This window comes from Trachurus japonicus, chromosome 16, assembly GCF_045865225.1.
Source record: "Trachurus japonicus isolate A0001 chromosome 16, Traja_1.0".
Taxonomy (NCBI): Eukaryota; Metazoa; Chordata; class Actinopteri; order Carangiformes; family Carangidae; genus Trachurus; species Trachurus japonicus.
Genome location: NC_140922.1, coordinates 36603013 through 36612995, shown reverse-complemented (window position 1 = coordinate 36612995; position 9983 = coordinate 36603013). Strand labels below are relative to the sequence as shown.

General features: G+C 43.0%; 1 protein-coding gene across 2 annotated transcripts in view; it reads right to left on the bottom strand.

Moving 5' to 3' along the window:
• Positions 1-225: 225 nt before the first annotated feature.
• The window catches only part of selenbp1 (selenium binding protein 1), a 27006-nt gene continuing 17248 nt past the window's right edge, over positions 226-9983 (bottom strand). Inside the window, exons 5-13 of one of the 2 annotated variants that reach the window (XR_015037910.1) lie at positions 8744-8864; positions 6479-6661; positions 5271-5452; positions 4652-4730; positions 3460-3581; positions 3045-3137; positions 1960-2078; positions 436-1444; positions 226-396 (exon numbers count right to left, since the gene is read on the bottom strand). Coding sequence is in view for 1 of the 2 variants with exons in the window: in XM_085803192.1 (XP_085659318.1) it covers positions 1282-1444; positions 1960-2078; positions 3045-3137; positions 3460-3581; positions 4652-4730; positions 5271-5452; positions 6479-6661; positions 8744-8864 (1062 nt within the window). In the remaining variant the exon portion in view is untranslated. Of the gene's footprint in view, positions 1445-1959; positions 2079-3044; positions 3138-3459; positions 3582-4651; positions 4731-5270; positions 5453-6478; positions 6662-8743; positions 8865-9983 lie in introns of both variants that reach the window. The other variant, XM_085803192.1, reaches the window with a different exon arrangement.

Here is a 9983-nt window from a genome sequence, read left to right as displayed (position 1 = left end):
TCCTCTTATAGATAGATAGATAGATAGATAGATAGATAGATAGAACGATAGATAGAACGATAGATAGAACGATAGATAGAACGATAGATAGATAGATAGATAGATAGATAGATAGATAGATAGATAGATAGATAGATAGATAGATAGATAGATAGATAGATAGATAGATAGATAGATAGATAGTAATAGTTGTGGAGTCAGCAAAAACAAAACCAACAGAAATGATTTAAAATCAGTAAAAACTTTATTGAAACGTCACGTGTTGACAGTCTGAGCAGCAGGAAGCAGGTGGCTGTATAACGGTATAATAACAGTGAATATCCATGACAGTAATATAACGTTGATAACTCACTGAGGAAGAGCAGAAACTGTTTCCTGTTGATCTCACGCTCTGACCTTTCACATTAAAACTTCCTGTTGATCTCACGCTCTGACCTTTCACATTAAAACTTCCTGTTTCCAGTTTGCAGCTGATCAGCTGATCTGGTCACGTGACTTCACAGTCTGTTTATTGAGAAGAAGATTTCTTTTTTTGGTTTGTTACATGTAGACGATTATTATTATTATTATTATATCATATAGGCTAGTGTCACTTCATTCACTTTATTCTTTTCCTTTCATTCATTTTTCATTCATCACCATGGTTACCATTGTTGTTGTAGATGTAGCAGGTGAAACTGTTGCATCATAATTGTTGTTTAGTTATTAGAACATTATACTTCTTTTACTTTTACACCAATACATTTAAAGGGACAAGGAGGAGTTTCTCCAGCGGCAGAACGAAAAATTCTGCGACAATAAAAAAGTCTGATATTAATGTGGATGAATCTACGTTACCACTTGTTAATGGTCCATTTTAGATAAATCTATGGTTTTGTCTCTATGGTTATTTTGTTATTATTAGTGGTGGTGGAAATGCTGGGCGAGCCGACCAGCGTTTCTTTACTTTCGGTTTCGTGGCGAGTCATGAGAATAACACCGCCGTATGAATCTCCGTTTATGGTGGGAACTACGACGGTATGTGATCGTCTTCCAACCTCTGACTTTAATTCTTGATGAATGAAAACATGAGTCTGTCTTGCGCCGGTCAAAGAATTTCACGGTGCGGAGGCTCATAAATGTAGAGTGGAAACACTTCGCTTTTCTAAAATTCCTGGTTGTCCCTTTAAAAATTAAAGTTTTACAGAAAGAGAGAAAACAAATGATCCCAGTTTTTTTATATTTTTTAGATGTGAACCAGTAGAAACTTGTTGTTGTTTCAGAGGACAGATGGTCCCGGTCTCAGACCCAGATGTCGGAGGTGCAGTCCCCTCCCGGGTAACGCAGCTCGTGGGCCAGAACGGGACCGTCGGGTTCTTTACCGAAGTCCACCAGGAACTTGTCGTTGAGGCTCAGACCGCCGCTGACCGTGTTCACGTCGATCTGCATCATCACCGAGCCCTTCCTGTTCAGAGGTAGAAATACGTTCACTATACTAATTAATAGGCTACTAATGTAATACTACTGTAGTAGGTACTACTGTAACACTACTCTAATACTACTACACTGCAAAAACTCAAGAATATTTGTCTAATTTCTAGTCCAAACTAATCTCTTTCCACTTAAAATAAGACTCATCACCTAAAAATTAACTTGTTTTTAGATCATTTTACCTTGTTTCAAACTAATTTTCATTTGAAATGAATGAAAGTTTTTTGTGCTTGTAATAAGAAAGAAAAACTTGCTCCACTATCAGATTTTTCTACTTATTTCAAGTGAAAATCTGCTTGAAAGAAGTAAAAAGTGTCTAAAAACAAGCTGCTTTTAATGTGATGAGTCTGATTTTAAGTAGAATGAGATTTGTTTTGACTAGAAATAAGACAAATATTCTTGGTAAGATTTTGAGTTTTTGCAGTGTATACTCCCATATTATTACAGTACTACTAGCAGCAGTAGTAGTAGTAGTAGTAGTGTACGTACTGCAGCATGTCGGGGTAGAACTGTTTGTCCCAGCTGCTGAACAGAGACGTCGTCAGGTAAAGTCTCCGACCGTCAAGACTCAACTGTAACATCTGAGGACCACCATAGATACGCCTTCCCTGAGAGACAGACAGGTGAGACAGGTGAGAGACAGACAGGTAGAGAGACAGACAGGTAGAGACAGACAGGTAGAGACAGACAGGTAGAGACAGACAGGTAGAGAGATATAATAACAAATATAATTGATCAACATAATTGCAGCTCTCTTGGCTGGTAACTTCCTGCACCAGCAACATTTCAAACACTGCACACCAAGAATTTGGAAATATCCCTTTTAGGTTTCTTTTATGTCAAAGTCCAGTGCAGATTTCATTATGGCATCATATTATTATTATCATATCATTATTATATTATTAAAATATCGGAGCCACTGTGTCTCTGGACTGTGCTGTAGAGAGACAGACCGGTAGAGACAGACAGGTAGAGACAGACAGACAGGTAGAGACAGACAGGTAGAGATATGCAAGAATGATCCTATCTTTAATCAAGTGCATAGATTTTTAGTTTGAGAGCATGATTTCATTTCTTTTTAGTGACACAGTTCCTTCGCATGCTCAGATTTTTTCTCCTCATGCTCACATTTTGTGCTCGCACTTAAATGTCTGCTGCTTTCTTTCAAAACGTGTGCTCAAACTCAGAAATCACATGGCTGTGCTCACATTTCTCCTTCTTGCACACAAACATTTTGCTCGCATTCAAATGTGCGTGCACTTAGATCTGAGCGCGCAGACATTGGCTCTGAGCGCGCACAGGGCACATTTGAATGCAAGCAAAATGTTTGTGTGCAAGAAGGAGAAATGTGAGCACAGTCATGCGGTTTCTGAGTTGGAGCACATTTAGAAAGAAAGCAGCAGATGTTTAAGTGCGAGCACAAAATGTGAGCATGAGGAGAAAAAATCTGAGCACGCAAAGGAGCTGAAATCATGCTCTCAAACTGAAAATCTATGCACTTGATTAAAGATAGGATCATTCTTCCATATAGAGACAGACAGACAGACAGACAGGTAGAGAGACAGACAGGTTACCTGGATGATGCGGGGCCGCGGCTGTGGCTGGTTGTCGGGGTCGTCCAGGACTTTGACCGGTCCGTCGTTAACGATGCTTCCTCCTAGGAACACCTGGACAGACAGACAGGTAGACAGACAGACAGACAGACAGACAGACAGACAGACAGACAGACAGACAGACAGACAGACAGACAGACAGACAGGTGAGCTGTCTCACTCAATTTTCAATTTCAATTTGCTTTATTGGCATGACTGTGATATACAATATTGCCAAAGTATTGGGACAGCAGAGTTAAAACAAATACATACATAGTTAATTAATTAGTAATAATATAGAATAAATAAGTAAAAAAATAAATAAACAAAATTAAAATTAAATAAATATATATATATATATATCACTCTCGGTCCACCTGCTCAGCGTCACACCCACCTGGCCGACCAATCGGGGCTTCCTCCTGTCGGTGATGTCATACTGCCTGACGTCCCCGTGCAGCCAATTACTGAAGTAGAGGAAACGGTCGTCCAATGAGATCAGGATGTCTGTGATCAGCCCTGAACAGGTCACACACAGAGGTCAGAGGTCAGGGGTCAGATAGGTAGTAAGGACCATAGATATATATAAGAACTAGATGAGTCACCCGCAGCTGTTTCCCAATGACAAAGCGTAGCCAGTACGGCGGCCATCTTGGTAAGGTCAACTCTCTCCCTCAGAGCATTAAGCCTCTGCTGCATGTTCTGCTATAATGACCACAACTTGCTCAGTTTTTGTCCGATTTCAAAACGGTTTGATTTTTATGAACGTTTATGCAGTTATGATGCAGCATATTTAGAATCACGGATAATTTTAATAATGTATTTTTTTTTTGTAAAAGTAACATTATAGTGACATTATGCAAATAGTTACAGTAATAGCTACATACTGATTTATTTTTCACAGAGTTATGAATAGTTTTTTTTAGTGCAGATGACTGGATCACCATCTACTGCACTGTAACTGCAGCCAGAGTCAGAGACAGTTGCCCGTCCTCATATGGCCGACTGTGAGCTACGCCTGCGTGTAGTCAGATCCACCCCCTTGGTAAGGACAGCATTGGTCCAATGGCAGCGCCTCCTGGTGGAGGAATATGGGTTTTGCAAAAGCGCCCAAGAACTGACATCTCTGCATTGTTGGTGAATGAGCAGTGTGGTGTTTTCAATAATTTAAGGACATTTATAGATCACCCACGTTAATAGCATCATTGAGGATCCTTTACAGATAAACATTAACACATAGACGAGTAAAAACAAAACAAAAAAAAAAACAGTTTTCTACATTAATGTTTCAATCTACATTTTGTAATAAACAAATTATAAGTATAATTTGATATGACTAAGACACCTAAAAACAAAAACACGGCCGTTTTCATCAATTTACCAGCAAGTGGGCAACACACATACATTGGAGTGAATGGGTTTTCTGGGCGCTTTTGCAACACCCATATCCTGCCACTAGGGGCGCAAAACCCTTAAACCCTTAAACCCTTACCACTGGAGTCAATGGAGGTGTCCTTACTCTCTTTTACAGTGCTCTAACACAGGTCACATACAGAGGTCACAGGTCAGGGGTCAGAGGTGAGACTCACCTGGCATCTCCGGTAAGGCCCAGCCCTCCACCTTCTTGTTGGGAACACTGATCACCTTCTCCTTGGCCCAGTCTCCTTCCTGACCAGAGAACACACGTTAATGAACACCACTGGACCAGAACCAGACCAGAACCAGACCAGAACCAGACCAGGACCTGGATCTCTGAGGTACTAGTCTGGCCTGAACGAAGTGCGTTGCTGCGATTAGCCTCTGATTGGTCGGAACGAGCAGCTTTCCCAGTCCGCCCGGTAACGGGAAACATCAACAAACAGGAACCGAACCATGGATCTATTATACATCCGCGTCATGAACTGAACAGAGGAATAAATATCCGTCAACGGTTGCCGACCGTCGTTACACCGCGGTCACAAATCCAGTTTCCAACCGGCAATATTCACAACGATTGTGACTGGTTGAAAGAATTCCAAACGGCCGGAGCGTTTTTTTCTTTGATCGCAGAATCATAGGCGGACCAGCCAGACCCTTCTTCTCTGGAGGAGGGTCTGGCCAGCGAGACTACTGAGGTACTGACTGACCAGAACCAGAACCTGGATCCCTGAGGTACTAACAGACCAGAACCAGAACCAGAACCAGAACCTAGATCTCTGAGGTACTGACCGGGGTTCTGTAGAACCTGAAGACGGTGGAGGGCAGGGCACAGCCCACGTAGCCTTCGGCTGCGTTCGGGTCGTGGAGGAACCGGACCTCCAGAGGGATCTTCCCCTCCTCTCCGAGGTCCAGAGTCTGAAGCTTCCTGTGGGTCGTCCAGTCCCACACGTGGATACGGCTGCCGTAGTGGCCTGAAACCACAACCACAACCACAACCACGATACAATACAACACAATACAACACAATACAACACAATACAACCACAACCAGAATCAGAACCAAACCACAACCACAACCACAACCAGAAACTTTATTCTCGTAATGTTATGACTTTCTTCTCGTAGGAAATGTACGATTTTAATCTCGTAAATGTACGACCAGGGTTCAAAATTAGCGGTCGCCAGTCGCCAGTGGCAACTAACTTTGATGCTTTGGCGAGTAAAGGAAGCCATGTGCGCTGCAATATCTGATCAATGCCACATCCATTGTGCTCTATCTCAGCTGATCGCGCTCATATGGAACTTTTCTTATTGAAAGTGCAGCCAAACACCAGACTGAAGAGAGAGGACCAGCAGAGCTCCTCTGACAGCTCCTCTTTTTTTGCAGCACCGTTGTTACAGGTGATGCACATCTATGTCCGTGTAGCTACATTTATTGTCTGATCTTCCTTCATGGTGCACAGTACTACTACACTACTAAATATGACTGAAGGCAGTGGAAGTCTGCACGTGTTGACACGCCCTGATGAGTTGACGACATAAGGAGCTAATAACAAAATATATAAATAACTGATAGTATTATTCGGTCAAGTTCTTGTTATAGGTTAATGGTTAAACGGTTAACCATGTGCATCCCTAAAATAAACCTTTAAGGAAAAAAAGGACTTCTTTATTCCACACAAAAATATGCTAATAGCTATGATATGTGTTAAAAATGCTTATGAGTGTATTATAACAGTTCAACACAATGAAAAATATACAAAACAGCTATACATAATTTTTGGCCAGTAAAAAATCTTTCTGGCCAGTAGATTTTTAAAGCTCACTAGCCAGTTGGTCAGTGAGCAAAAAAGTTAAGTTTGAACCCTGTGTACGACTTTATTCTCGTAATGTTATGACTTTTTTCTCATAGGAAATGTACGACTTTATTCTCGGAAATGTATGACTTTATTCTCATAATGTTATGACTTTTTCCTCATAGGAAATTTACGACTCACCCTCCATGACGTCGGCGAGGTCGAAGCCACCGTCCAGAGCCTTCGGCGCCCCCCACTCCGAGCTGATCATCACGTTCTGCCGGGGCTGGTACCAGAAGTCGTAGCCGAACGGCGCCGCCTCGCCCGGGTGCTCCCAGTTCCCCACCACCTCGAACGTCTCGCCGTCCAGCAGCGCGAACCCACCTGATTGGACGACAGCAGACAGAGTGAGACACTGGTGGTGTGACACCGTCGCTATGGCAACAATCAGCAGAGATATGTGTGGATTGTGGGTCCGAGGTTCAATCCTCAAGGCCGGTTTACTTTGAAAGGGTCGTAAAGTCCTGTCAATATGGGGGAGTCCGAGTCCACGAGGGGGGAGGAGTTAAGGTCCAAAAGGGGGAGGAGTCAGAGGCAAGAAGGGGAGGAGTTAAGGTCCAAAAGGGGGAGGAGTTAAGGAAGGGGAGGACTCAGGGGCAAGAAGGGGAGGAGTCAAGGTCCAAAAGGGGGAGGAGTCAGGGGCAAGAAGGGGAGGAGTTAACGTCCAAAAGGGGGAGGGGTCATGGCTGAGAAGGGGAGGGATCAGGGGCGAGAAGGGGAGGAGTTAAGGTCCAGAAAGGGGAGGAGTTAAGGTCCAAAAGGAGGAGGAGTCAGGGGCGAGAAGGGGAGGAGTCAGGGGCAAGAAGGGGAGGAGTTAAGGTCCAGAAAGGGGAGGAGTTAAGGTCCAGAAGGAGGATAGAGTCAGGGGCAAGAACAGGAGGAGTTAAGGTCCAAAAGGGGGAGGGGTCAGGGGTGAGAAGGGGGAGGAGTTAAGGGGCAAGAAGGGGAGGAGTTAAGGTCCAAAAGGGGGAGGAGTCAGTGGTGAGAAGGGGAGGAGTTAAGGTCCAGAAGGAGGAGGAGTTAAGGTCCAAAAGGGGGAGGAGTCAGGGGCGAGAAGGGGAGGAGTTCATGTCCAAAAGGGGGAGGAGTCAGTGGCGAGAAGGGGAGGAGTTAAGGCCCAAAAGGGGGAGGAGTCAGGGGCAAGAAGGGTGTTAAAGGGATAGTTCACCCAAAATTCAAATTATCTCCTCCCCCTCATGTGGACGAAGGGCTGGGAGAAGTTTCAGAGTCCTCCGTGGCTTCTCTGAGTTACAGGGGGTCTCGGCGTAGCAGTGCATGTCCTCATGTAACAAAAAGACACACCAAAAAACATCCAGATACCTCCATGCTGCTCGTATGTAATGTCTTGTATTGAAGCCCCGACAGCTTCCGCTGCAAACAAGCTTGAAATATAGACTTATTTTTATTGGCAGGAGTTACATAAGAGTATGGAAAAAATTTTGAAAGTGAAAATTCCATTTACATTTGAAGTTTTATATTTGGGAAAAGAAAACCAGGAGATTACAAGGTCAGGAGAAAAATACATATTTCGAATAATGCTGGTGGCAGCTAAAAAAGCCATCACCAGAAAATGGCTTAAAACTGAGGTACCAAGAATGGAGGATTGGGTTGAGGTAATGCTCAATATTTATAGAATGGAGAAGCTGACTTTCTCAACTAGACTAAAAACAGAGACGTTTAAAAAGTATTGGGAAAACTGGGTTAATTTTGTGTCTCCATTGAGAACAGACTTTGTGCAGTAAGGACAATGTGTATGGTAGATTACGGATCCCCTTGGTTCAGGCTACAAATTTGTTCATTGTTCATAGGTTTATTATGTTTACCCTCCAACAGGAGAAAAGGGACGATGTAAGAGAGATGTGAAAATAAGGACAGGAGTGAAAAAGTGTTTCTTTTATTTCTTCAGATTTATTCTACGGTAACTTTCTTTGAGAATGTATGTTTATATATGTCTCTGCTCCCTGGCGGAGAAGTTGTTGTATACTGTTTGAAAATTGTATATGTGAAATGTTAAATATTGATATGTGGAATCAATAAAAAAATGTTAATTAAAAAAAAAAGAAACATAGACTTATTTAATTTTTTTCGGAACAATTTCTCATGTCGGGGCTTCAATACAAGAGGGACATTACATACGAGCAGCATGGAGGTATTTGGATGTTTTTTGGTGTGTCTTTTTGTTACGAAGACAGTTGGTATCCATTAGCAACCGTTATATGGACATGCACTGCTACGCCGAGACCCCCTGTAACTCAGAGAAGCCACGGAGGACTCTGAAACTTCTCCCAGCCCTTAGTCCACATGAGGGGGAGGAGATCATGAGTGCAATTTGAATTTTGGGTGAACTATCCTTTTAAGGTCCAAAAGGAGGAGGAGTCAGGGTCCAAAAGGGGGCGGAGTCGTCACCTTTGCCGTTGCCGGCCGGGTCGCCCATGCAGCTGATCATGATCTGACCGCTGGCCAGACAGTGAGACGTGTGAGGGTTGGCAAGGTTACACCTCCAGAACAGGTCGATGGGCTCCACCATCTGAGGATGACATCATCATCACCATCATCTTCATCATCATCATCATCTTCATCACCCCCCTCAGATTCTGTTTGTGCTTCACCGACGCTTCCAAACAAATCTGCAATTAATTAATCAAACGGGAGCAAAAGTAATTGGTCCTCGGTGAACTAGGAGCTCTGAGGGACCGGAGCTCATAGACACAAACCTCACTGTGTTGTAGATTCTCTATATGTCCACCTACTTCATTTATTTTTTCTGCTCTTATAGGTTTTTGTTAAAGCAGAAGTAAGTGATATATTTGTGTTAATATAAGTCTTAAATAGTTATATCTTCCGACAGCAATCACTTACATAGAGTGTTTGGTCTGAAACACGGGTCTGTCAGTCACTCTGCTCTGCTCTGAGCCCAGGAGAAAACATTTATCGTATCCTACAGTTTTTATCCAATGAGGAGAGAGAACGGCATGCAGGGCTGTGTGTGCAGCCAAGGAACGCTGTGAATGTGGCGACGTAGGGACGAGGACTGTTATGGTGCGTTCAAGGAAACTCGTATTTTTCCGACCGTGAAGTGGTACCAGTTCGATCTGGCACGAGTTCACGGGTCAGAAGTTACGAGTGGCCGTTATAGTGACTTTCACCGGTAAAACAGGTCGGAAAAACACGAGTGGGTTGCCTGGAACGCTACAAAGTCGTAAGTTGTGACTTGAAGCTGTAATTTACGATTTCAAAAGCCTGCCTGGAACGCAGCATTAGCGAAAACGACCGGACCACTTACTTCTGCTTTAATAGTACTTATCTTATAATGACCATGAAATATCGTTGTAATGCAAGATGTGCTGTGTTTTGCTTGTTATTTGATCTTTTGTTCTATGTATTTGCTCTCTGTCTTTCTCTTTTTTCTTTATTTTATTGTTAATACACAGTACGTCTGTAGTCGAAACAGACCGATCAGATCTGTCCTGGTGTCCTACGTCAACAATATTAACCTTTGTCTTGTTTTAGCTTTATGCTCCATCTATGGTGTTAGAGTCGGTTTTGACCCGTGTTTTAAATCAGCTGTAAAACACACTAAAACAATTTTTTATCATCCCATTTGTTTCTCATCTCTTGGTTACATTGTTAGACTTCTTATCCAGGA